The sequence below is a fragment of the Heteronotia binoei genome, chromosome 15, assembly GCF_032191835.1.
Source record: "Heteronotia binoei isolate CCM8104 ecotype False Entrance Well chromosome 15, APGP_CSIRO_Hbin_v1, whole genome shotgun sequence".
In the NCBI taxonomy this organism is placed as follows: domain Eukaryota; kingdom Metazoa; phylum Chordata; class Lepidosauria; order Squamata; family Gekkonidae; genus Heteronotia; species Heteronotia binoei.
This window is the reverse complement of record NC_083237.1, coordinates 6,023,088-6,050,200: the sequence shown is the minus strand read 5'-3', so window position 1 is coordinate 6,050,200 and position 27,113 is coordinate 6,023,088. Positions and strand designations below refer to the sequence as shown.

Sequence of the window (27,113 nt, the reverse complement as noted above, 5' to 3'; positions counted from 1 at the left end):
GCTCACACAGTTTTGTTTCAGCTCAGGAGAAATGGCCCCAGAGCACAATTATTGATGCAGCAGCCCACAACTTTCAAGCCAGTAGCTCACCAAGCAGAATCTTTGCTCACAAGACTCTGCAGCTCAGAGGGAGCGTTGTTGCCAACCTGCAGGTGGTGGCTGGAGCTCTCGGGGTTACACCCATAGTTCCCTCTCAGCTGAGCTAGCTCACCCTTTTTTAGCCTCCGGCTCACACAGTTTTGTCTCAGCTCAGGAGAAATGGCCCCAGAGCACAATTATTGATGCAGCAGCCCACAACTTTCAAGCCAGTAGCTCACCATGCAGAATTTTTGCTCACAAGACTCTTGCAGCTCAGAGGGAACATTGCTCCTTACCTGTTTGATGACTTCATTGTCAGGCTGCAACAAGTCCAAGAGTATCCTTTCCAGCTCCTCGGTCGCCATGGTGCAAAAAAGAGGGAGGGGGCGACAGAAAAAAACCAGGCTGGGGGTTTGGGGGGAGAGAAAGTATCCCCAGAAAGGGGGGAAGCGGTCCTGAAACTGCAGGGAAGACGAGGGGAGGCCTCACCGGAGGGGAGGAGGCCCAGGCCGGCTTCCCTGGGAAGGAGCGGGGCAGAGGAGAGGCTCCCACCGGCGGCGCCCCACGAGCCACCCGTTCGCTGGCAACCGTGGCCACCAGCCGCACATGTGGGGCAGACGAGACGCGGCTTCCCGGCCTAGAGGGGGCCCCGGCCGGTTATCTTCCTGGGGCCTCTCGCGCGCCACCTGCCTGCGAGGAGAAGAAAAAGAATTGCAGGTTTATACCCCGCCCTTCTCTCCCAAGCGGCGCAGAGCGCTCAAGCAGCGGTACTGCAGTGCTGTGATCTGAACTCCCTGCTCGCGACCTGAGTTCGATTCTGGCGGAAGCTGGATTCACGTAGCCGGCCCGAGGTTGACTCAGCCTGCCATCCTTCCGAGGTGGGTCAAAGGAGTACCCAGCTTGCTTGGGGGAAAAGTGTAGATGACCGGGGAATAGGGTTGCCAAGTCCAATTCAAGAAATATCTGGGGACTTTGGGGGTGGAGCCAGGAGACTTTGGGGGTGGAGCCAGGAGACATTAGGGGTGGAGCCAAGATCAAGGCTGTGACAAGCATCATTGAACTCCGAAGGGAGTTCTGGCCATCACATTTAAAGAGACGGCACACCTTTTCAATGCCTTTCTTCCATAGGAAATAATGAAGGATAAGGGCACCTTCTTTTGGGGCTCATAGAATTGGACCCCCTGGTCCAATCTTTTTGAAACTTGGGGGGTATTTTGGGGAGAGGCACTAGATGCTATACTGAAAATTTGGTGCCTCTACCCCCAAAAACAGCCCCCCCCCCGAGCCCCAGATACCCGCGGATCAATTCTCCATGATTTTCTACGGGAATAAATCTCCATAGGGAATAAAAGAGTTCCCGATTTTTGCAGAAGTTGGATACAGGTAGCGGGCCCAAGGTTGCCTCAGCCTTCCATCCTTCTGAGGTGGGTAAAATGAGAACCCTTGGCCTGATCCAACGTGGCTTCTCTTATGTCCTTATGTGACACAGAGTGTTGGACTGGATGGGCCATTGGCCTGATCCAACATGGCTTCTCTTATGTGACCCAGAGTGTTGGACTGGATTGACCTTTGGCCTGATCCAACATGGCTTCTCTTATGTTCTTATGTGACACAGAGTGTTGGACTGGATTGGCCTTTGGCCTGATCCAACAGGGCTTCTCTTCTGTTCTTATGTGACACAGAGTGTTGGACTGGATGGGCCCTTGGCCTGATCCAACGTGGCTTCTCTTATGTTCTTATGTGACACAGAGTGTTGGACTGGATGGGCCTTTGGCCTGATCCAACATGGCTTCTCTTATGTTCTTATGTGACACAGAGTGTTGGACTGGATGGGCCATTGGCCTGATCCAACATGGCTTCTCTTATGTGACCCAGAGTGTTGGACTGGATTGGCCTTTGGCCTGATCCAACATGGCTTCTCTTATGTTCTTATGTGACACAGAGTGTTGGACTGGATTGGCCTTTGGCCTGATCCAACATGGCTTCTCTTATGTTCTTATGTGACACAGAGTGTTGGACTGGATTGGCCTTTGGCCTGATCCAACAGGGCTTCTCTTCTGTTCTTATGTGACACAGAGTGTTGGACTGGATGGGCCCTTGGCCTGATCCAACGTGGCTTCTCTTATGTTCTTATGTGACACAGAGTGTTGGACTGGATGGGCCTTTGGCCTGATCCAACATGGCTTCTCTTATGTTCTTATGTGACACAGAGTGTTGGACTGGATTGGCCTTTGGCCTGATCCAACAGGGCTTCTCTTCTGTTCTTATGTGACATGGAGTGTTGGACTGGATGGGCCATTGGCCTGATCCAACGTGGCTTCTCTTCTGTTCTTTTTCTATACCCACTCCTTAATTCCTGTGACATACAGGAATGCCCATCCCCTCAAATAAAGGGGGAAGGAAGAAGGCTGCAATCAAAACCCTCGAGTCTAAAGAGATACACCTGCAGTCTGAATTTAGAATCTTTTTTATTAATAAAAGTTGCATTTCAAGATCTGTAAAAAGAAACCATTGGAACAACAAAAAACAAAATTAACCAAAAAAAACCCCCCCAAACCAACCCAACCCAAAGATAGACCCAACTTCAATTCTTGCTAATATACAGAGTTCCTCATATATATATTTTCATAGATAACGCTAGCCTTTTTTCTCCACCCGCATGAAAAGGGAGGAGGGAGAGTTCTTCTCCTTCCATCCAAGAGCAACGCCTGGGCTGGTCAAAGTGTGGCGGAGGAAGAGTTAGCGGTCCAGGGGACATGGGGGAAATGGCCCACGGCTCCCTTCGCCTGGCCGATGGAGGCCAGCAAGCAAACCTACAAGGGATCCTGTGGGAAGAGGGCAACCAACGGCAACTAACCCTCGTAAACTCCAACATGCACTGTGGACCTCATAAAGACAAGTCTTCTCTGGACACTTCTCTCTCCCACCCCCAATGAGATAGGAGGGGCTGTTTTCACCCTTCGTCCCAAAGAAAGGGATTGGGTCAAGGAAAAATTCAACAATTTTGATTGTTGATAAAGTCTCCCCCAAATCTGGAATCCTTTAGAGGGAAGCTCCAAGAGACAGAGTGCTGGTCAACTGTTGGCATCCATTAAGCCCTGCCTGCCTGCCTTTCAGTTAGTTAGGGAGGTGTTCCTCCCCCCCCCCCCCGGTAGCCAACCTCGACCAATCATGGCAGAGGGAGGGAGGGGAAAAACCTTCATCGTTTCTGATTGGTCAGAAACAGGAGCAACCTTGATTCTGCAAAGATTTTTCTGATCGGAGGAGGAAGTCACGCCTGGGGAACAGAGGCTGGTTTTTTCCTCAGCTGACCGGATACCTCGGCCAATAGGAAGACATCCGTGGCATTCCGGTGCCTTCCCATGGGTTTCAACCAGGGCGAGCCGAGGAATGTGCTTCTAACCCCAGGACATAAGTACGATCTTAAATAATAATAGTGGTGGGAGAGGAGAGAGAGAAATTCGAAGCAGTTCCTAACTGGCTAGATTACAAGGCTCCCTGACTGGCTATCTGCCCTGACCAAAGGGAGGGGTGGAGAGAGAGAAATTTGAAACAGTGCCTAACTGGCTAGATCACAAGGCTCCCTGACTGGCTATCTGTCCTGACCAAAGGAGGGGGGAGAAAAATTTGAAGCAGTGCCTAATTGGCTAGAATACAGGGCTCCCTGACTGGCTATCTGTCCCGACCAAAGGGAGGGGGTGGAGAGAGAGAAATTTGAAACAGTGCCTAACTGGCTAGATTACAAGGCTCCCTGACTGGATATCTGTTCTGACCAAAGGGAGGGGGTGGAGAGAGAGAAATTTGAAACAGTGCCTAACTGGCTGGATTACAAGGCTCCCTGACTGGCTATCTGCCCTGACCAAAGGGAGAAGAGAAGGAAATGTCTTCCCCGCTTCCTGATGAAAAATTCCCAACGTCGGCAGACGAGCTCTGAAAACGAACCTCCCTCCCCCCCCACCTCCGACAAAAAGGCAGCTCGCGAGTAGCCAAATTTCCAGAGAACTCAACGGAGCTCCCGGCCAAGGCGAAGGAGACTTTTCCAGTGCTGTGCCTCAGAGTAGACAAAAAGCCGGGAGCCCCCGCTGCGAGTCACGCCCTTTCTCGGCCAACGGGAGATCCGAGCGTCCTTACAGCCCCAGCCGACGGCGCCCGCTCAGTCCATCTTGAGGTTGACGTAGATGTAGCGGATGAACTTGAGGGAGGCGAAGAAGGAGATGGTCCCCAGCATGAGGAAGAAGACGTAGCCCGTGAGCAGCGAGTAGCCGAAGAACTCCACCGTCTGCACCGCCCCCGACATGTTGGAGCGCCGCGAGTAGTAGAAGACGGAGTAGAGGAAGATGAAGAGGCCGGTGGAGCCGGCGCTCAGCACGGACCGCCACCACCAGCGGTAGTCCTCGCCGGACAGCTGGAAGTAGGTGAGGGCGATGGAGATGCAGGCCCCGACGCTGAGGAGGATGGCGAAGACGAAGAAGAGGATCCCGTAGAGGGTGTATTGCTCCCGGCCCCACACCGTGGCGAAGATGTAGTACAGCTCCACGGAAATGGCACTGCCGAGAGAGATGGGGGACACGTCAAGACACAACGTTCTCTCTAAGCCAGGGGTCCCCAATACCTGGTCCATGGACGGGTCCCGGTCCATGGCCTGTTAGCAACCGGGCCGTGAGCTGTATAATTATTGCATTACATATTACAATGTAGCAAGAAGAAGACGACGACATTGGATTTATATCCTGCCCTCCACGCCGAATTTAAGAATTTCAGAGCGGCTCACAATCTCCTTTCCCTTCCTCCCCCTCAACAGACACCCTGCGAGGTGGGTGGGGCTGAGAGAGCTCTGACAGAAGCTGCCCTTTCAAGGACAACTCTGCGAGAACTATGGCTGACCCAAGGCCTTTCCAGCAGCTGCGAGTGGAGAACCGGGGAATCAAACCGGGTTCTCTCAGATAAGAGTCGGCACACTTAACTGCCACACCAAACTAGTAGAAATAAAGTGCACAATTGTATCATCCCACTGCAAAAAAGAGAGCAAAGAAAATCTCAAAAATTTTTTGAGAGCAAAAAAAATCTACTTTGCGAGCTACTGGCACGAAAGTTGTGAGCTCCTGCATCAACTTTTGTGACCATCAACTTTATGTAACTCACTGAAAATGTCAAGACAGTGTGTAATTGCAATAAAAAAAGGCTAACGCCGTGCTGGGAATTATTAGGAAGGGAATTGATAACAAATCAGCCAGTATCATAATGCCCCTGTATAAATCGATGGTGCGTTCTCATTTGGAATACTGTGTGCAATTCTGGTCACCGCACCTCAAAAAGAATATTATAGCATTGGAAAAAGTCCAGAAAAGGGCAACTAGAATGATTAAAAGGTTGGAACACGTTCCCTATGAGGAAAGATTAAAACGCTCGGGGCTCTTTAGCTTGGAGGAACGTCAACTGCAAGGTGACATGATAAAGGTTTACAAGATTATGCATGGGATGGAGAAAGCAGAGAAAGAAGGACTTTCTCACAATACAAGAACTCATGGGCATTCGATGAAATTGCTGAGCAGTCAGGTTAGAACGGATAGAAGAAAGTACTTCTTCACCCTGTGGAGAAACGCCATCTGAGAGTGTTGGTGCTTCATCCAAAAAGGCAGGGATCAGTAAATCCATTCAGCAGGCTTTGTAGCCTTCCCCTCACTCCCCCCCCCTCCCTTCCAGAGCCAAACCAACAACGCTAGGGGGAAAGTCTCCTAGAGAGGCAGGAAGGGCTGTTGTTCTTGCCATGTGCTAAGCAGGAAGAGTTAGTCAGTTTGCAGCAGGCGCTCGGGAAGGGAGGCTGCTTGCCTGTGGGCTCCTGCCTGGGAGGCTCCAGGCAGTAAGACAAAGTAAGTCATTCTCTTAGGCAGATCAAGTATAGACCAGGGACAGTACGATGCGTTTAAAAACCACCTTTATTTTGTTATGCTGTTTGCTGTGCGGTGCTGTGCTGTGCTAACTTTTTAAAGGCAACTGTTTTTGTTTTGTGTTTTTCTTTTCCTATATTTTTCTCTTTTAAATAAATGTTTTTTTTCTGTTTTAAATACTGGCAATCTCTGTACCACATAGATCCCCAAACCGCTTTAGACCACGCTGTTTTATAAAGGGGGCCCCGGGGAAGGGGGAAGGCATGCAGTTGGATAAGGTGCCAATCCTCCAGGGGTGCCCCAAAGAAGTGCTGAGGTCTCTGTGAAACCCAAGTGCAGGGTGGCAGAGGACCTTGAGGCCTGGCCTCACAGCTGGAGAGGGGGATTGGGAGTCCTGTTCCTCTCAATCTGAACCCCGGGACTGAGCAGGTGGTGGCAGCGCGCCCAAGGGGCAGGAGGGGAAATAGCTCCCTCCAGGAGTTGGCGACTCGATAGGGAGCTGACGGGACCGGGTCTGAAGGTAGAATCGGGCCAGTTCCGCCACACTTGGCGGCAGCGGTGGGATGAGAACAAACAGAGAACTTGATTGGCCAGGCATTTTTGTTTTTTGATACGTGCAAGCACCCAGAGAAAGCAACAGCGGTTTTGTTTTATTTTCGGGTCAACTGGAGTAGGGAAAGTCTAGTTAGTTAGGATGGAGCGTGCTAAGAAACTGGAAATCCTTAAGATGACAAAGCCACAGCTCCAGGAAGAGTGTGCAAAGCACAAGCTGGAGTGTGACAACATGACTGTAGTAGATATGAAAGACCTCCTTTTGGAGTATCATCAGCATGCAGGGGCACTTGCAAAAGTGTTTCCCACCCAGTCAGAAGAACTCTTGCGGCTACGGTTGGAACTGGCAAGAATCCGTACCAAGGCGTACCAAGAGCGCAGACAGGAGGAACGAGAGAGAGAGGAACGACAAGCAGAGAGGGATGCAGTCCGCAGACAGGAGGAACGAGAGAGGGAGGAAAGACAAAGAGAGAGAGAGCTGAGACGAGCTGAGATCCGCAGACAGGAAGAAAGAGAGAAAGCTGAAATCTACAGACGGGAGCAGGAAGAGCAACGTCGCCATGAGCTTGAGGTGCTACGTCTGGAAGCTGAACTAAGCAAAGAGATCCAAGTCACCCCTAAGGACTTTGCAGTGTACCAAGAGGGAGAAGACCCCTCCATATACCTCTCCAACTTTGAGAGGGCAGCCAAACAGTGGGGGATTGCAGAGGAGGACTATATGTCTTACCTCTGTAGCAACCTGACTGGAGAGCTTTCAGCCATCTATCACAGCATGCCTATGGAAGATGGGGGGATAACTTTTGCGGCCTATAAAGCCACTGTATTTAAAAGGTTTAAACTGGGGCCAGACCACTCCCGAAAGCAGTTCAGGGGTTTGGCTCCACAAGAAGGTAAATCCTATTCTGAATGTGGGGTAATGAAGGAACAAACAGTTCCAGTGTTATTGGGCCGGGATTTGGTGGTTGGCCAGTACTCTATCAAGGCTGTACCCCGCAGCCAAACCCCCAGGGGGAAGTGGGAGGAGGAAGGCAACTTTAAGGAAGCCACCTCACCACCAACCAGGGAGGGGGAGGTAGCCCAGGTTACTGAGGACGAAGAGAGGGCAGTCACCAAGGAGGGGGAGGGCCAGCCTGTCTCAAGCCCTGGAGTAGGGTGTTCCCAAGGGGAAGAGGGGTGTAGCTTTCCCCAAGTGCAGCAAGAGGCTGTGGATGTTCCTAGCGAGGAAGGGAACCTGTCTAGCGTAAAGGATGTGCATCCTGAAGAGACCGAGGTGGAGGGTGGAGATTTCACAGGAGGTTCTGAGAGCAGCAAGGCTAATGTGGGCTCAGAGGAGCACATAGCTGAAGGCTTGGGGGAACGGGAGCGGTTCCAGAAGGGGGTCCAGAGCGGCCTTAGGTGGGAACCGGTTCACCAAGTAGCTGTGGAACAGGAAGTGGGATCGTCCGAGACGCTCTCAAAACAGGTCGTCTTGAAGCAGGGCAGACAGGAATCCTGGGAAGCTGTGGGACCTTCCAGGCAGGAAGGGGGTCAGTTTGGTAGTGCTGAAAAACCAACCGAGGGGACGGAGAACCCAAGCCAAACCCTCAGGGGAAGGTGGGGGGAGGAAGGCAACTTTAGGGAAGCCACCTCACCACCAACCGGGGAGGGGGAGGACCAGCCTGTCTCAAGCCCTGCAGGAGGGTGTGCCCAATGGGAAGAGGGGTGCCAATTTCCGCAAGGGCAGCAGGATGCTGTGGAGTCTTCCAGGCAGGAAGGAGCTCAGTTGGCTGACACTGAAAAACCAACTGAGGGGGCGGAGAACCCAGATCAAACGTTGGCTGGGTGTTCTGGAAGCAGTGGGACTAGGGGTGGCTTGAAGGAACAGATGATAGGAAGTCTGGGGGAGCCAGAAATGTTCCTGTCTGAGGTTCAAAGTGACCCTAGGCTGGATCCACTGTGTGAGTTGGCAAGGGACCAGAAAGTGGAGTTCTCAGAAGTTGAGACAGGGGATAGGGTGATGCTTTCCCTGCCACTTCATACTGGTGAACGGAAAGTGGAATGGGGGGGACCCCATATGATTGTGGATGATCTAGACGATGCTACCTGTGTGGGGGCTATGGAGAAAATGGGAAAGGCAGTTCAAGTGGTGCAGGTGAATATACCACAGCCATTCTCTGCGAGGTCCATGGTGGTGCATATAGGTAGGAAGGAAGGAGACAAAAAGAAGCTGGGACAGCAATTGTTTGCAGCACCAGAGGTAGTTTTCTGGGAGGACAGAGTGGACAGAGGGAATATTCCACCAATGAGGGATAAAGATGAAGCAACTGTGTGGGGACTGGGCAGTTTCCATCCCCATATGTGGGGCCAGGAATTTCCTCCTTTGATGGACCACTCACCCCAGCAACAGCAGCAACGGAGGGAGAGCACCAAACTCCAGAGGTGGTCCTGGGAGATGGAGGAGTACATCTTAAAGACTGGACATTCCTGCTGCATGCAGCCATGCAACGTTTTGTCCAGAAAGGACATGGGCACCTAGGGTGCTGGACTTTGTGTATTATTGGAGAAATACCTGAATGTTTGTGTAATATTTTGGTTAATGGGTTTCTCCTTGTTTGTTTGGATTCTGCTACGGGGTCACCTCTGTAGGAGGCAACCCCTCCGGCTCAGAATTTAAGGAGGGGGACGTGTGGAGAAACGCCATCTGAGAGTGTTGGTGCTTCATCCAAAAAGGCAGGGATCAGTAAATCCATTCAGCAGGCTTTGTAGCCTTCCCCTCACTCCCCCCCCTCCCTTCCAGAGCCAAACCAACAACGCTAGGGGGAAAGTCTCCTAGAGAGGCAGGAAGGGCTGTTGTTCTTGCCATGTGCTAAGCAGGAAGAGTTAGTCAGTTTGCAGCAGGCGCTCGGGAAGGGAGGCTGCTTGCCTGTGGGCTCCTGCCTGGGAGGCTCCAGGCAGTAAGACAAAGTAAGTCATTCTCTTAGGCAGATCAAGTATAGACCAGGGACAGTACGATGCGTTTAAAAACCACCTTTATTTTGTTATGCTGTTTGCTGTGCGGTGCTGTGCTGTGCTAACTTTTTAAAGGCAACTGTTTTTGTTTTGTGTTTTTCTTTTCCTATATTTTTCTCTTTTAAATAAATGTTTTTTTTCTGTTTTAAATACTGGCAATCTCTGTACCACATAGATCCCCAAACCGCTTTAGACCACGCTGTTTTATAAAGGGGGCCCCGGGGAAGGGGGAAGGCATGCAGTTGGATAAGGTGCCAATCCTCCAGGGGTGCCCCAAAGAAGTGCTGAGGTCTCTGTGAAACCCAAGTGCAGGGTGGCAGAGGACCTTGAGGCCTGGCCTCACAGCTGGAGAGGGGGATTGGGAGTCCTGTTCCTCTCAATCTGAACCCCGGGACTGAGCAGGTGGTGGCAGCGCGCCCAAGGGGCAGGAGGGGAAATAGCTCCCTCCAGGAGTTGGCGACTCGATAGGGAGCTGAAGGGACCGGGTCTGAAGGTAGAATCGGGCCAGTTCCGCCACACACCCAAAGGGTGATTAACATGTGGAATTCACTGCAACAGGAGGTGGTGGCGGCTACAAGCATAGCCAGCTTTAAGAGGGGCTTAGATAAAAATATGTGTGTGTGTGCGTATGTGTATATATATTGGCCACTATGTGACACAGAGTGTTGGACTGGATGGGCCATTGGCCTGATCCAACATGGCTTCTCTTATGTTCTTATGTGACACAGAGTGTTGGACTGGATGGGCCACTGGCTTGATCCAACATGGCTTCTCTTTTGTTCTTATGTGACACAGAGTGTTGGACTGGATGGGCCATTGGCCTGATCCAACAGGGCTTCTCTTATGTGGCACAGAGTGTTGGACTAGATGAGCCATTGGCCTGATCCAACAGGGCTTCTCTTATGTGACACAGAGTGTTGGACTGGATGGGCCACTGGCCTGATCCAACATGGCTTCTCTTTTGTTCTTATGTGACACAGAGTGTTGGACTGGATGGGCCACTGGCCTGATCCAACATGGCTTCTCTTATGTTCTTATGTGACACAGAGTGTTGGACTGGATGGGCCATTGGCCTGATCCAACATGGCTTCTCTTATGTTCTTATGTGACACAGAGTGTTGGACTGGATGGGCCACTGGCCTGATCCAGCATGGCTTCTCTTATGTGACACAGAGTGTTGGACTGGATGGGCCACTGGCCTGACCCAACATGGCTTCTCATGTTTTTATGTGACACAGAGTGTTGGACTGGATGGGCCTGTGGCCTGATCCAACATGGCTTCTCTTATGTTCTTATGTGACACAGAGTGTTGGACTGGATGGTCCACTGGCCTGATCCAACATGGCTTCTCTTATGTTCTTATGTGACACAGAGTGTTGGACTGGATGGGCCACTGGCCTGATCCAACACACACACACAGTGGCTAATAGCCACTTATAGACCTCTGCTCCATACGCTTATCCAATCCCCTCTTGAAGCTGGCTATGCTTGTAGTTGCCGCCACCTCCTGCGGCAGTGAATTCCACATCCTAATCACCCTTTGGGTGAAGAAGTGCTTCCTTTTATCCATTCGAACCCAACTGCTCAGCCATTTCATGGAGTGCCTGTGAGTTCTTGTATTGTGAGAAAGGGAGAAAAGTACTTCTTTTTCTGCTTTCTCCATCCCGTGCATAATCTTGTAAACATTAAATAGGTCTGCACTCGGCCTGGCCCAACAAGGTGTCATTTCTGTTAGATCTGGCCCTCCTGAGTTCGACGCCCCCTGCTCTAGGACACGGCGGCGAAGCTGTGGGGGACGTGCCTGTTTCTCCCACCCCAAGGGGGCGGTTCGAATCCCCTGGAGGACCAGGAAGTGAAACGGCCAGCAGCTCCGGAAGTCTCACCTGAAAGGCAGGAAGCCCCCGATGGTCATGTGCACCAGAGTTGACTTGTACCAGGGCTGGGGCGGGATCTCCCGGGCGATGTTCTTGGTGCGACAGGGCGCGTCGAAGGGGCCCCCCCGGTTCTTGCCGAAGATGCCCCCGATGACGGTGAGGGGGAAGCCGACCAGGAGCCAAACCGTCAGCAAGAGCAGGATGGTGGTGGCCGGCAGCGCCTGCGTCGAGCCGTTGGCCCAGTGGACTGAGTTGACCACGCTCCAGGTCAGGAAGAAGGGAGCTGGGCAGAGAGAGAGAGAGAGGAAGAGAAGCACCAAGGCATGGTTGGTTCAGTGGTAGAATTCTCGCCTGCCACGCGGGAGGCCTGGGTTCAATTCCCGGCCAATGCAAGCTTTGCAGTTTTGGGGGAGGGATGGCGGCTCAGTGGTCGAGCATCTGTTGGGAAGCAGAAGGTCCCAGGTTCAATCCCCGGCATCTCCATCTAAAAAGGATCCAGGCAAGTAGGTGTAAAAAACCTCAGCTTGAGACCCTGGAGAGCAGAGGAGAGACGGTGGCTCAGTGGTAGAGCATCTGCTTGGGAAGCAGAAGCTCCCAGGTTCAATCCCCGGCATATCCATCTAAAAAGGGTCCAGGCAAATAGGTGTGAAAAACCTCAGCTTGAGACCCTGGAGAGCCACTGCTGGTCAGGGAAGGGACGGTGGCTCTGGGAGGGTGGGTGGGACTCTCAGTCGTAGAGCATCTGCCTGGTAAGCAGAAGGTCCCAGGTTCAATCCCCGGCATCTCCAATTAAAAAGGGTCGAGGCAAGTAGGTGTGAAAAACCTCAGCTGGAGACCCTGGAGAGCAACTGCTGGTCAGGGGAGGGAGGGTGGCTCAGTGGTAGAGCATCTGCTTGGGAAGCAGAAGGTCCCAGGTTCAACCCCCAGCATCTCCAACTAAAAAAGGTCCAGGCAAATAGGCATGAAAAACCTCAGCTGGAGACCCTGGAGAGCCACTGCTGGTCAGGGAAGGGATGGTGGCTCATTGGTAGAGCATCGGCTTGGAAAGCAGAAGGTCCCAGGTTCAATCCCCGGCATCTCCAACTAAAAAGGGTCCAGGCAAGTAGGCATGGAAAACCTCAGCTTGAGGCCATGGAGAGCAGGGGAGGGACGGTGGCTCAGTAGTAGAGCATCTGCTTGGGAAGCAGAAGGTCCCAGGTTCAATCCCCAGCATCTCCAACTGAAAAGGGTACAGGCAAGTAGGTGAGGGAGATGGAGGGACGGTGGCTCAGGGGTAGAGCATCTGCTTGGTAAGCAGAAGGTCCCAGGTTCAATCCCCAGCATCTCCAACTAAAAAGGGTCCAGGCAAATAGGTGTGAAAAACCTCAGCTTGAGACCCTGGAGAGCCGCTGCCAGTCGGAGTAGACAATACTGACTTTGATGGACCGAGGGCCTGATTCAGTAGAAGGCAGCTTCATATGTTCACCAAGGTCAGCAGCGGCGGCTGCAGAGTGGTCGAAGAACCAGCCTGCCATTGGAGGCCTGCCACTGGATAAACGAGAACTCTCAAACGGCACACATGATCGAACCCAACCTCTGCCTACTGCACAAGAACCGATTGTCTGTGACCATCCCTCTAACACCGCAAGTGGTTTTATTTAAATGACTGTAATATGAAATGTAACAAGGTATCAAAAAAAGAAAAAAAAAGGAAATTGCTCAAGTAGTGTTGAAATGGAAAGATTCAAAAACGCCCGCTATCGACCAACGGGTGAACAAACCGCGGGACTGCTGAGCAACTTATTTTAAGTAAATTGGCTTTTAATACTTCTACTTGCTCTCCTGCATTATACGATAGAAAAGTGATAAGACTACGGCACGCTGTAGTTTGAACATATATGAACATATGAAGCTGCCTTATACTGAATCAGACCTTTGGTCCATCAAAGTCAGTATTGTCTTCTCAGACTGGCAGCGGCTCTCCAGGGTCTCAAGCTGAGGTTTTTCACACCTATTTGCCTGGACCCTTTTTTGGAGATGCCGGGGATTGAACCTGGGACCTTCTGCTTCCCAAGCAGATGCTCTACCACTGAGCCACAGCCCCATTCATGGCTCTCCAGGGTCTCAATCTGAGGTTTTTCACACCTATTTGCCTGGACCCTTTTTTGGAGATGCCGGGGATTGAACCTGGGACCTTCTGCTTCCCAAGCAGATGCTCTACCACTGAGCCACAGCCCCATTCATGGCTCTCCAGGGTCTCAAGCTGAGGTTTTTCACACCTATTTGCCTGGACCCTTTTTTGGAGATGCCGGGGATTGAACCTGGGACCTTCTGCTTCCCAAGCAGATGCTCTACCACTGAGCCACAGCCCCATTCATGGCTCTCCAGGGTCTCAATCTGAGGTTTTTCACACCTCTTTGCTATCTGTTACAAATGGATCACTTACCGGCTAATGTAGTATACCAGAAACTGATTTATTTTTAGAATACTTTATATATGTTGTGTTTTTTTCTCAGTTTGCACTAATCGCACATTGTATATCTGTACCACTTGATACTGTTTATTTGTTTTTCTTAAAATTAATTCAAAAATTAACTTAAAAAAAAAAAGAACGGATTGGAAAAATATTAGCGGCAGCTGAGCTGGACTCTCTGTCTTCTCTGTTGAGAGGTGAGACTATGGAAGATGCCAGAAAGTATCGGGAACCACTATATGCTTGGCTTGACACTCCTGTTTGAGTACCCAACTACTGTTACCTCATGAAAATTGCTAATTTTGCTTTTTGTGTTTGTATCATGACTGACCCGGATGTCAACATATCTCAAAAAGGATATTATAGCATTGGGCAAAGTGCAGAAAAGGGCAACTAGAATGATTAAAGGGTTGGGACAGTTTCCCTGTGAAGAAAGGTTAAAACGCTTGGGGCTCTTTAGCTTGGAGGAACGTCGACTGCGGGGTGACATGAGAGAGGTTTATAAGATTATGCACGGGGTGGAGAAAGTAGAGAAAGAAGTCCTTTCCTCCCTTTCTCACAATACAAGAACTCGTGGGCATTCGATGGAATTGCTGAGCAGTCGGGTTAAAACAAATAAAAGGAAGTACTTCTTCACCCAAAGGGTGATTAACACGTGGAATTCACTGCCACAGGAGGTGGTGGTGGCTACAAATATAGCCAGCTTCAAGAGGGGATTGGATAAGCATATGGAGCACAGGTCCACCAGTGGTTATTAGCCACAGCTTATCGTTGGAACTCTCTGTCTGGGGCAGTGATGCTCTGTATTCTTGGTACTTGGGGGAGCACAGTGGGAGGGCTTCTAGTGTCCTGGCCCCAGTGATGGACCTCCTGATGGCACCTGAGATTTTTACAGTAAATAATTCTTTATTACACCCAGGTGAAAAACAAAAACAATTTGACATACAATACATATACAATACATACATCTCACAGTCTAAACTCACAATCACATCTTCATATCAACCTCCCTCCACCACACACACATCCTCCCAAACATCCCGCGAGTAGACAGAGAATAGCTTGTATATTCCCATTAGTCCAACACTATACCTTTACTTTTTACCCAACAAAATATCGGTTCCCAGCTCTCTTTGCATTTTTGTATATTGCCATCACGTAACCTTGTAGTCATTATATCCAGCTCTGCAGCTTCCATAAGCTTTACAATAAATTCTTCTCTGGAAGGTATCTTTGGTAACTTCCAGTATTTTGCGTACAATACTCTTGCAACGGTAACAATATACATTAACACCTTAATTATTTTAGGCGGAAAGGTTTCAGTACAGACATTTAAAAGATATAGTTCTGGGGAATGATATAATGTAATTTTTAAAATTTTCTGAGTCCAAATACTAATTAGCGCCCAATACTTTTTGGCGTGTTCACAATTCCACCAAATATGAAATAACGACCCTTTTACCCTTTTACACTTCCAGCATTTGTCAGAATAGCTGGGGTGGACTTTGGCCAATCGATCTGGGGTTAAGTACCAGCGATAGATCATTTTATAAAGATTTTCCTTATACAGAGCTGGCTTTATTAATTTTACATTTCTTTTCCATAATTTCTCCCAGTCTTCTATAGCAATACTATAGCCAAAGTCTCTCAACCATTTAACCCAAGATTCTTTCACCACTTCTCCCTGCATTTTCTCCTTAAGCAGCCACTCATAGGTTTTGGAGATTAATTTCTGGTCAGTCTGTATTATTTGGTCAAGGTCGTTTGGTTTCTTGGAAAAACCAAATTCTTTGTCTTTTTGGTATCTTGATTTTATTTGGCATTGCAGCCACCAATCCATTTGGTCCATTTCTTCTGTTCGTAAATTATTTTGTCCATCTAATAAGTTTTGATAAGTTAAATTTTTCCAGTTGTAAAGATTCGGGTGGGTAAATGCCTCAGCTGATGATAGCCACGTTGGCGTATAAGAATAGTACTTCCTAATCTCTATCCAAGCTTTGAAGAGGGATCGTCTTATCTCGTGTCTCCAAAAGAAGCTATTTTGTGGGGGTTTTTGGTACCAGAGATACCCATGCCATCCTCTCTCCAGACCCGCTCCCTCTAACACCAAGATTCTCTTATTTTTTAGTGTAAACCAGTCTGTTAGCCAAGTTATTCGGCAAGCCATATGGTATAAATTCCATTCTGGAAGAGAAAGACCCCCCCTAAGTTTGTTATCCTGAAGTACCTTAAGCCTAATTCTGGGCTTTTTGTTCTGCCAGATGAACAGTGAGGTTATTTTGCTGATCTGTTGGAAAAAAATTTTTGGAAGCAAGATAGGGATCATCTGAAAAAAGAATAGTATTCTTGGCAATACATTCATTTTTATGGTTGCTATCCTTCCCAGCAGTGAGATATGTAGATCCTTCCATCCAGTTAAATCTTGCTGTATATCTTTCACTAATTTCTCATAATTGTTTCGATATAAGTCTTTCAAATCATTGGTCATTTGGATTCCTAAATATCTTATTTTTTTCCCGTGTACGAATTCCGATTGAATTTCAAATTGACTAACTTGTTCTTTATTCATATTTTTGGTGAAAAATTTCGTCTTCTGTACATTAATCTTGAGTCCCGCCACTTGTCCATATTGTTTAAATGTTTCTTTCAAATGAAGAATGGATAAATTGGGATCCTCCAAAACACACAATAGATCATCTGCAAAAGCTTGAACCTTCAGCTCCTCTCCTTTGATTTTGATACCTCTTATTTTGTCTTCATCTCTAATTCTTTGCAACAAGAGTTCCAAGGTTAAAACAAATAGGAGGGGGGATAGGGGACATCCCTGTCTTGTACCTTGTGCTATTTCAATCAGATCCGAATTGATATTATTAAAATTGATCTTGGCATTTTGTTCTGTGTAGATAGTCTTCACCATGTTGCAAAAATTTTCTCCACAGCCCACTGCTTTTAATGATCTCAAAATGAAATCCCAGTTCACATTGTCGAAGGCTTTCTCTGCGTCGACAAATATAAACGCCACTTGTTTCTCTGGGTGCTCTTTATAAAATTCAATAGCATTTAATAAGAATCTCAAATTTTGCCTCATTTGTCTGCCTGGGATGAAACCTGTTTGGTCTTCATGAACGATGGTGCCGATAACCTTTTTAAGTCTGTTTGCCAACACTGTGGCGAAGATCTTGTAATCGGCGTTCAACAAGGAGATAGGTCTATAGTTTCTCACTTCTGCTGGGTCTGTGCCTTCTTTATATATTAACGAAATCAACGCCTCCTTCCAAGATGCTGGGACTCTATGATATTTTTGCGTATCTTCAATTACGTTTTTATATGGAATGAGCAATTCTTCTGCACATATTTTATAAAATTCAATTGGTAGCCCATCGGGGCCTGGAACTTTATTCATTTTCTGCTGGCTTATCGCCTCCACAATCTCTTGTGTAGTAATTGCCATTTCCAATTTTCCTTTTTGTTCCTTTGATAGCTGTCTCAGCTTGGTCTTTGCTATGTAGTCGTCTTGTCGTTCGTTGTCAATATTTTGGCCTTTATATAGTTTTTGGTAAAATTTTTGAATTATCATTTTCATCTGATTAATTTGTGTGAACTCGTTTCCTTCTTCATCCTTAAGTAACTTTATTATTTTTTTATTTCTTTCTTTCTTAAGTTTATATGCCAACCACCTACTAGTTTTGTTTGCACTTTCAAAATGGGTTTGTTTCATCCATTTCAGCTTCTTTTCGACCTCCTCCATTAATAATAAATTGATCTGATGTTGAATGGCTGAGATCTTTAGCCTTATCTCTTCTGTGTTTCTTTCCTTTAATTGCTTCTCTTGCTCACCTAATTTAAGAACCAGCTCTTTATAGGACTTCAATCGTTCTTTTTTCCTTCCAGCTGCATATCTTATTGCAATTCCCCGAAAAAAGGCTTTAAATGCATCCCAGATAATATGCATGTTGGTATCCTTGACTAAATTGTATTGGAAGAATTCTTTGATTTCCTTCTTGGCTGTTTCCAAAAATTTTTCTTCTTTCAGGATCTGCAAGTTAAGAGTCCAGCGAGAATTTTTTGAGGTTCCTATTAAATTCACCTGTATAGGATTGTGATCAGCATAAGTACTTGGTAAAATATCCACTTGCTGGAGCGACAACACTAAGTCAGCCGATATCCAACACATGTCGATCCTTGACCAGGACTTGTGTGCCGATGAATAAAATGTATAATCTTTAGTTGAAGGGTTCTTCGTTCTCCACGCATCTAATAGATTGAATTCGTCTGCTAATTTTAAGAAAGCTTTTGGCAAGATGTTCCGTATCTTTCTTTTTTTTGGTTGCTCAAATTTCTTATCCTTTTCCATGTCGAACACCGCATTATAATCGCCAATTATGCAACAATTCTTCGGTTCCAATTCTATCAGTTTTCTATGTAGCGTTTGGTAGAATTTCTCTAAATTCTCATTAGGAGCGTAGATGTTGGCTAGTATGACTTTGTTACCATTAAGGTCTATCTCTATTATCACTATTCTTCCCTTCTTATCCATATAAAGACATTTGGAGTGAATAGATCTGGATACATAAATAGCCACTCCTCTCTTTTTTTTTTCCGGATCCGATGAATGATAGAGAATTCCTAATTTATCATTTTGCAGGTATTTTATATCTTTTTCTTGAATGTGGGTCTCCTGTAAACAAATTATTGAGGAGGAGGTCTTTTTCAGTTGCTGGAAGATTCTTCGTCTTTTTCGTGGGTCATTTAGGCCGTTAACATTCACTGATGTTATTTGCAATCCAGGCTTAGTTCTCATTTTGACATATCTATACTATCAGGTATTAATTTCTGGACTTTTTTGATTCTGTTCTTTGTCCTGACTCTGTCTCTCTGCGACCTCTGTACGGTTCGTTCTTCTGGGTTGCTCTGGCAGTCCTCTTCTTCTTCTTGTTCGTCCCCTGTTTCCGATTCTCGACTGCTCAAGTCCACAAATTGTTCCCAAAATTCTTCTAATTTTTCCATCGAGTTTATATTATGCCTTTTGGACTGATATGTAAAGAGAACCCCTTCCGGGATTAGCCATCTAAATTGTATTGAATGTCTAATCAGCCATGATGACAGCTTACGATATTTAATTCTACGCTGTCGAACTTCCCAGGGGACATCCTTCAACACTTTAATTTTGACATCTTTCCATTTCAACTCCTGCTCTTTGGCTTTCCTCTGAATTCTTTCACACGTTACAGAGTGCACAAATTTGACATGGACCTCCCTTGCCAAGTTATGTCGTCGCGTGTAGTTGGAGGAGACTCTTCTAGCCCACTCAATGTCTCTCCTTCCCCCCTCCAGACATTCCTCGTCTTCGAAAGTCAACATCTCCATAATCTTCTCTATTATATTCTCATTCTTTTCCTCCGGTATGTCCTGGAAGCGTAATATGTGGGCCGCCTTCTCCACCTCTAGTCTTATTACCCTTTCCTCTAGTTGGGCCACTCTTTCTGCATTGTCTTGAACTTTGTTGAACATCTCTTTTTCTTTTCCCTCTATCTTATCCACTTTAGCAGTCAAACTGTGAATCTGCTGAGTATTCCCTAGCAATTGCTTTTGGAATTCTTCAACCTGCTTGTTAGTTTTTATTATCTGTCCCATTAGGTCTGCTTTCATCACCTCTAATGCTTCCTGGTTTTGTTTAAAGCCAGCCGTCACTATGTTTTGTAGCTTCTCGATGGCATCTTGATTTGTTGCCTCTGACACTAGTTTCCCCCCTCCCCCAGGTGTGGGTGAGGGGGTACCTTGTCCCAATTTTTTTGGTCCCATCTCTATTTTCTACAAAATTTCCTTTACCTCTTGGTTAAGTATTAATGTTATTTTATCTTCCTAAACCCACTGTTTTCTATCCCCTTACTCAGAGAATCCCCTTAATTAATTAGATCAATACAGTCAATACAGTTAGTTAAATTAATGCAACTAATTAGTTCAGTCCATATATAGCCACAAACAAATCAATTCAGTTCAGTTCATTCAGTTTAGCACATCAAATTACCTTAACTACAATTCATTAATTTTCCAACTTCTATTTCATATATGACACCATTACCCTAATACCCAAAATATACCACTACACAGTGGAGTTACTACTCCTATTTCAGCAACTGTATCATAAACCATAAACCATGAATCATAAACCATAAATTTCTTCCCCAATCACTGCAGAACCCTTAATATAATTGTCTTTTCTAATATATATCTGATATTATACTTTCCCTTTCCAGTTAGCTCTGTTTATCCTTCTTCTGTTCTTCTTTTTCCGGCCTGTTGCACTTTAGTTTAATTGTCCATGTTAGGGGGTTTATTCCAGCTTATTCCAAACAGTTCCTTTATAGTCAAAAACCCATCTTCAGTGGAGAGATAGCCGCAGGGAATCACTGCTAAAAACCATCTCTCCACCCTTTATCCAATGTATGCCTTCTAAATCATATACTCAGTCTCTTTTTAATTTCATTCCTCTGGAAACCAATACAAGTCCTGAACGCTCTAACTCTCCCAGATAGACGCCATTCCCTTCCCACCTCATGGTTTCACTTTCAACAACACCATTGCCACCATTAAGCTATCTTGCCCACAACACTTTCAAGCAGTTCTTCTCTTCTTTCCTGTCTCTTGCACTTTCTTTACCCTACCGCCTCTAGCATTTTACAGTTTATTTTCCATTTAAGTTTCTCCGTCTATCTTCCTGCCAACAGCTACTTACTCTGTCCGTCAATCGATCCGACCGCCGCTTTTTCTTCCAGAGCGCAGTTCTGCCGCCGCCGCGTCTACCCGCCGTCCGCTTCTCTGCCCGGTCAGCTCCGCCTGTTTTCTCGCTTGGATCTTATTCTTGATATTCAAAGTTCTTCCTTCTTCCTTCTTCCTTCTTCTTGGATCTTATTCTTGATATTCAAAGTCCAATTATATCATAATTTAGTCATTAAACAGACATCTGTATCATTCGTTCGTCTCTTCGCTCCGCGCCGCTTCTCCGCTTCTCCACACTCTCTCCACACTTTCTGCTTTCTAGTTTCTGCTTTCTAGTTTCTGCGTCTCCCGATATCAGTACTCGCTTCACAACACTATCCCCAGTTTCGATGGATACTTTTTGGAAATATTGTTTCAACTTACAAGTCTTTCTTGTTGGTTGATGCAGCGGATAAAAGATGTTGTCTCCGTCTGCTCCCTTGTCCGGTGGCCCGGTTCGTCACCACAGTGTTGCTGGGCATCGGCTACAGGGATTCAATGGAGCCGGGCGGAGAGCCTCCGCTACCCGTCCAGTCTCCAAAAGGCACCCCAAACTGCGATGCGTCTTCTGACGCTTCTTTAGGGGGTACTCCCAATCGGGAAGTCCCCCCAAATGCCCCGCAAAGCAAAGCAATTCCCGGAGCTCGGGAAAGTGCTTAGCGACACCACGCCATTACACCGGAAGTCCTGCACTTTCGGCACCTGAGATTTTTAGCCACTGTGTGACACAGAGTGTTGGACTGGATGGGCCACTCGCCTGATCCAACAATGGCTTCTCTCATGTTCTTATGTGACACAGTGTTGGACTGGATGGGCCACTCGCCTGATCCAACATGGCTTCTCTTATGTTCTTATGTGACACAGAGTGTTGGACTGGATGGGCCATTGGCCTGATCCAACATGGCTTCTCTTATGTTCTTATGTGACACAGAGTGCTGGACTGGATGGGCCATTGGCCTGATCCAACATAGCTTCTCTTATGTTCTTATGTGACACAGAGTGTTGGACTGGATGGACCACTGGCCTGATCCAACATGGCTCCTCTTATGTTCTTATGTGACACAGAGTGTTGGACTGGATGGGCCATTGGCCTGATCCAACATGGCTTCTCTTATGTTCTTATGTGACACAGAGTGTTGGACTGGATGGGCCACTGGCCTGATCCAACATAGCTTCTCTTATGTTCTTAATGTCCAACTAGGATCTGGGAAACCCAGGTTCGAATCCCACCTGTGACATGGAAGCTTGCCGAGTGACATTTGAGTCAGTCACACATATTCAGCCTGACCTACCTCACAAGGCTGTTGTGATGATAAAATGGAGGAGGGGGGAATAAGATAGGTCACTGGGGAGGGATGGTATGAAGGAATGAAAGAAGAAAGGAAGAGGTTGGACTAGATGACCCTGGAGGTCCCTTCCAACTCTATGATTCTAAGGCACATTTCAGGAAGTGGAGAGTGACCCAGTCCTTTGAGACAACAAAAAATATTTCTCCATGAGGAATGGAAGAAGAAGACCATCGATTTATACCCTGCCCTTCTCTCTGAATCAGTATGAGCACCCACAACAGACACCCCGTGAAGTGGGTGGGGGTGAGAGAGGGCTCTCACAGCAGCTGCCATTTCAAGGACAACCTCTGCCAGAGCTCTGGCTGACCCAAGGCCATCTCAGCAGGTGTGAGTGGAGGAGTGGGGAATCAAACCCGGTTCTCCCAAATAAAGAGTCCGCACACTTCACCACTAAACTAGCTCTCTTCAGTCCCTCTGCTTCCTGTCGGCCATACCCTAGAGCAGGGGTGGAAATTCTAGCAGGAGCTCCTTTGCATATTAGGCCACACTTGTAAGCTCTTGGAGGTCTGGCTCCTTGTAAGGCTCTCAGAGGATTGGCTACATCAGAGGGGTGTGGCCTAATATGCAAAGGAGCTTCTGCTAGAATTCCACCCCTGGCCACACACCCTGCTGCAGCCACTCCTCCAGGAGTTTTCAGTAGGCCTTGTAAGAAGAGCCCTGTAAGCTCTTGGAGGACTGGCTATGTTAGAGGGGTGTGGCCTAATATGCAAAGGAGCTCCTGCTAGAATTCCACCCCTGGGCCACACACCACGATGTAGCCAATCCTCCTGGAGCTTACAGCAGGCCCTGTAAGAAGAACCCTATAAGCTCTGGGAGGATTGGCTACATCAGGGGTGTGTGGCCGAATACGCAAAAGAGCTCCTGCTAGAATCCCACCCCTGCCCTAGAGAACTCAGCACGATCGGGCGCCTTACCAGAGAAGAGGCTGGTGGTCAGCAGAATGTTCCACACCCAGCGCTCGCCGCCGATCTGCCGGTAGAAGTTGCTGGAGACGTAACCCGAGACGCAGCAGGTCAGGGCGTACAGGAGAATGGCGGCCGAGTTGATGGCCCCGTGGCGGTGGACGTTGAACATGCCCAAGAGGGCCATCCCGATGATGCCGGTGCCCAAGGCCAGGAACTGGCTGCCCACCCCCAGGACGGCGCAGAGGAGGGAGCGGCAAGGCGGGAAGCGGAAGACGTCCGTGTGGATGATCTTCCAGCCGTTGTCGCCCTGGTCGAAGTCGTCCCCCGAGGACGAGGACGAGGCCTCTTCGTCCAGGTTGTAGCGGGCCAGGTCGTTCTTCAGCACCCGCATGAGGATGACCACCACGAAGCCCACCAGGAGGAACACCAGCACCATGGAGTTGATGATGGAGAGCCAGTGGATCTCCAGGGTGCGAGGGAAGAAGCCGTCGTCCCCGCCCCGGCTGCCCCGCCGCTCCCCGCGCCTCTCCGAGGTCGTCTCGGACCAGCGGACGCTGTAGGTGTGGGTGACGGAGAGGGCGCCCGAGCCCCGGACGTCGTCCAGGCTGGTGGGCTTGACGTCGCGCACACTGACGTTGGCGTAGATGATGCGGTCCCCGTTCCACTCGAAGTGGAAGTCCAGGTGGGTCCACAGGCCAATCTTGTGGCTGTGGGGCAGAAACCCGCTCTCCTCCATGTAGCCCACGAAGCCGCGGAGGGGCAGGTCGTCCACCACGAATTCAAAGTAGTACAGCTCTTCGATAGCCTGCCGGAGGCGCTCTACCTGCCACAGAGAAAGACCACGGGCGTAAGAACGTCAGAAGAGGCCTGCTGGGTTAGAGCAGGGCTCCGCTTAGCCCGGCGTCGCGTCTCACATGGAGGTCGTCCGGTTCCTCTAGAGCAGGGGTCCTCAAACTTTTTAAATAGCGGGCCAGTTCACTGTCCCTCAGACTGTTGGAGGGCCGGACTGCCATTACTGTACAAGGCCGCAGGCTGTCAGTTCTTCATCTTCTGCATCTCTCTCCCTTCCCCACACCACACACCCCGGCCTGGGAACTCACCTCACCTCGGTATCACCTCACACTCTGTCTCCGCCGCCTCAGCCCAGTGCTGGAAGTGTGCGTTGCTAACGCGGGTTTAGGTCGAACGTCACTTCCGGTCTAATTTTGCCATAACCCGGCGGGCCGCATAAACGTCCTCAGCGGGCCGCATCTGGCCCGCGGGCCGTAGTTTGAGGACCCCTGCTCTAGAGGGCTGACAACAAGGTGTAGAAACGGAAACAAAAGAAACTTGAGAATCCAGGCCCTTGGCTCAACAATTGCTTCCCCTCCGTCAACCCCACGGAGAAGGAGTCAGAGGTGTCTGGCTTCCATAACTCCCAAATCTAATCTAATTCTCTTCCAAACCCAAGAAAAATAAAACCCACGTTGCCTGCATTCTAGCCCAACACGATTCACTACAATAAGAAAGCACAGTGAGAAATTTGACTATGGAAAGACACTGTGCATGGATACATGAAGCTGCCTCATACTGGATGAAACCACTGGTTCATCAAGGTCAGTACTGTCTATGCCACGGGTGTCAAACATGTGGCCCGGGGGCTGAATCAGGCCCCCGGAGGGCTCCTATCAGGCCTCCGAGCAACTCACTGTTGCCCGCTTCCTTTTCCCTCTCTCGCTTCCTTCTGCATAACAGCTTGTTTTGCCAGGCTCGCTCAGTCAAGATACAGAGCAAAGGCTCTATTTTCACCATGGGCTGACCAGCGCTTGAAGCAACGTGTACAAAAGCTTGCAATGCCCAGCCGTTTCATGTTTTCCCCTGGGTCTTAGGCTCAAAGCACTGACCATGAGATTTCTGTAACGAATGTCAATAAATCAAAAGTAGCCTTGCGACTTACGGGCACACACCTGAACGACACCTGAGCAGCATTACAGATTGCTGGAGCAAAGACACTGCCTCCAGATTTTGAGGTAATACTTCAGAACAAGAGTTGTCAGTTACCAGAAACAGTTAAATAACCAAAAATGTTGCAAGAGTGCTAATCTTTTAAGCATCTTTTAAGTTTTTTAAAAAAATCTTTTAAGCGTGTTTGTGTCCTTTATAAAGTTTACATCTCCACTATCTGGCATTACATTTTACGACACAAACGGCCCGAACCAGCAAGGTTTCATTTATGTCAAATCCGGCCCTCGTAAAACATGAGTTCAACGCCCCTGTGCTAAGGGCCTGTAAGACGGAGCCATTCCACCAGGTGTTTGGTTGAGGCAAGCGGGCGTCCTTCTCCTTATTGCCTATACACCATCTGTTATCCTCCCCCACACTGATCCATCATCTGAATTATTATATCTGGGCCACTGATCCTATCCTAACCTGCACTATGAACCCGCCCACCTCTGTTATATAGAACTGCGTTGTATTTTATTGGTTTTATTGTATTTGACTGGTTTTACCTGGTTGTAAACAGGTAATCAAGCCCCGTGGCGCAAAGCATTAAAGCTGCAGTACTGCAGTCCAAAGCTCTGCTCACAACCTGACTTCGATCCCCGGCGGAAGCTGGGTTTTCAGGTCGCCAGCTCGAGGTTGACTCAGCCTTCCATCCTTCCGAGGTCGGTAAAATGAGTCCCAGCTTGCTGCGGGGGGGGGGGGGGGAGCGTAGAGGACTGGGGAAGGCAATGACAAACCACCCCGTAAAAAAGTCCGCCGTGAAAACGTTGTGAATGCAACGTCACCCCAGAGTCAGAAACGACTGGTGCTTGCACAGGGGACCTTTCCTTTCCTTTTTCCTACTTTCTATAAGAGCCCCGTGGCACAGAGTGTTAAAGCTGCAGTGCTGCAGTCCTAAGCTCTGCTCACGAGCTGAGTTTGATCCCCCGGCGGAAGCCGGGTTTTCAGGTAGCCAGCTCGAGGTCGACTCAGCCTTCCATCCTTCCGAGGTCGGTCAAATGAGTCCCCAGCTTGCTGGTGGTGGTGGGGGGAAGCATAGAGGACTGGGGAAGGCAACGGCAAACCACCCTGTAAAAAAAGTCCGCCGTGAAAACGTTGTGAATGCAACGTCACCCCAAAATCGGAAACGACTGGTGCTTGCACAGGGGACCTTTCTTTTCCAATTCGCCCTGAGCCCGTCTGGGAAAGGGCGGGATATAAATTCACCAAATAAAATAACAATAAATTAAAAAATAAGGTCAGGAATCCTTGCAGTCATGCTACTTCCACGGCCCTGCCTCTTCCCCCCAGTCCAGACGTCAGAATCCCTACCTGCTGAGGCGAGAGTTCCATCCCACAGAGAACCTTCTTCTCGACGTTCTCACGGAACCGGATCTCGTACATGGACTCGGCCATGCGATCCCCATCCAGGACTTCCCCCAAAGTAAGGCTCTTGTGGCGGATATTCTCCGGAGAGCAGACAGGGAGCTGGTAGTAATGGTACGTCTCCTGGGGATTGTGGTACGGTCCCACTTTGTTGACGTACAGCATCACCGAAGCCCCTTGCTTGTAATGGGACTCCGAGGAAGCTGCAGAGAAGAGGGAAAGGAGGGAGAAGAGAGGGACGAGGAAGGGGCGGGGGGCCATTATGGGTCTGGTATCGGGGTGGAGGGGCGGGATGGGAGAGAGGCTGGGAAGAAAGAAAAGAGACTTTTTAGTGAATGACCTCCTTTACCAAACAGTTTTGGTTTCGGTCAGCACTCCAACCAATGCTCGATCCAGGTGGGCAGCCACATGGTAAAAGAATCATAGAATTGGAAGGGACCTCCAGGGTCATCTAGTCCAACCCCCTTGCACAATGCAGGAAATTCACAAACACCTCCCCCTAAGTTCACAGGATCAGCATTGCTATCAGATGGCCATCTAGCCTCCGTTTAAAAACAGAGTCTCGGTTAACTTCCCACAATTAGAAAGGATTCGCTTACATGATTATTTCCTATTTTGACATCTTTATTGCTTCACCAGTTGTTCCCCCTTAATTAAATCCATCCAGCTGTTGACCCTATACACCAGGGGTAGCTAAAGATCTCTACCTGGAGATCTCCCAGAATTATAACTGACCTCCGGACAGCAGAGATTATTATTATATTACATTTAATGAATCGCCCTATCCCGGCTAACGCCAGGCTCAGAGCAATGTACAACCGTAAAAAACACACACACATATATAAAATCAATTACATTAAAAATTTTTAAAAACCTCATGGCGTCTTTAAAGTGCTTTTATTCAGTTATTGGATCACATC

At 48.4% G+C, this 27,113-nt stretch overlaps 2 protein-coding genes and 1 non-coding gene across 3 annotated transcripts in view; 1 reads left to right on the top strand and 2 right to left on the bottom strand.

Annotated features, from left to right (window-relative positions):
- IPO4 (importin 4) overlaps positions 1-446 on the bottom strand; it is a 60,642-nt gene extending 60,196 nt beyond the window's left edge. Inside the window, exon 1 of the mRNA XM_060255407.1 lies at positions 375-446. Within this exon, the coding sequence (XP_060111390.1) occupies positions 375-443 (69 nt within the window). The 5' untranslated portion in view covers positions 444-446. The remainder of the gene's footprint in view (positions 1-374) is intronic.
- A 3,732-nt stretch (positions 447-4,178) lies between these two features.
- On the bottom strand, positions 4,179-26,496 carry TM9SF1 (transmembrane 9 superfamily member 1). Its single transcript, XM_060255979.1, has 4 exons — positions 26,140-26,496; positions 22,855-23,668; positions 11,390-11,663; positions 4,179-4,625 (listed from the first exon to the last, which is right to left on the bottom strand). The coding sequence occupies exons 1-4, from the start codon at positions 26,452-26,454 to the stop codon at positions 4,232-4,234; spliced, it is 1,797 nt and encodes a 598-aa protein (XP_060111962.1). The 5' UTR covers positions 26,455-26,496; the 3' UTR covers positions 4,179-4,231.
- On the top strand, positions 11,702-11,772 carry TRNAG-GCC (transfer RNA glycine (anticodon GCC)). The gene has a single exon. It is a non-coding gene; the product is annotated as a tRNA-Gly (tRNA).
- Positions 26,497-27,113: the final 617 nt, after the last annotated feature.

Bases quoted from the DNA above. Each gene is read 5' to 3' on its own strand.
- TM9SF1 (XM_060255979.1), bottom strand. From the start codon at position 26,454: ATGGCCCCCCGCCCCTTCCTCGTCCCTCTCTTCTCCCTCCTTTCCCTC. The intron at 23,669-26,139 runs GTAGGGATTCTG...TCTCTGTGGCAG, and splicing joins TGGAACTCTCGCCTCAGCAG to GTAGAGCGCCTCCGGCAGGC. The intron at 11,664-22,854 runs GTAAGGCGCCCG...CTCTCTGCCCAG, and splicing joins GACCACCAGCCTCTTCTCTG to CTCCCTTCTTCCTGACCTGG.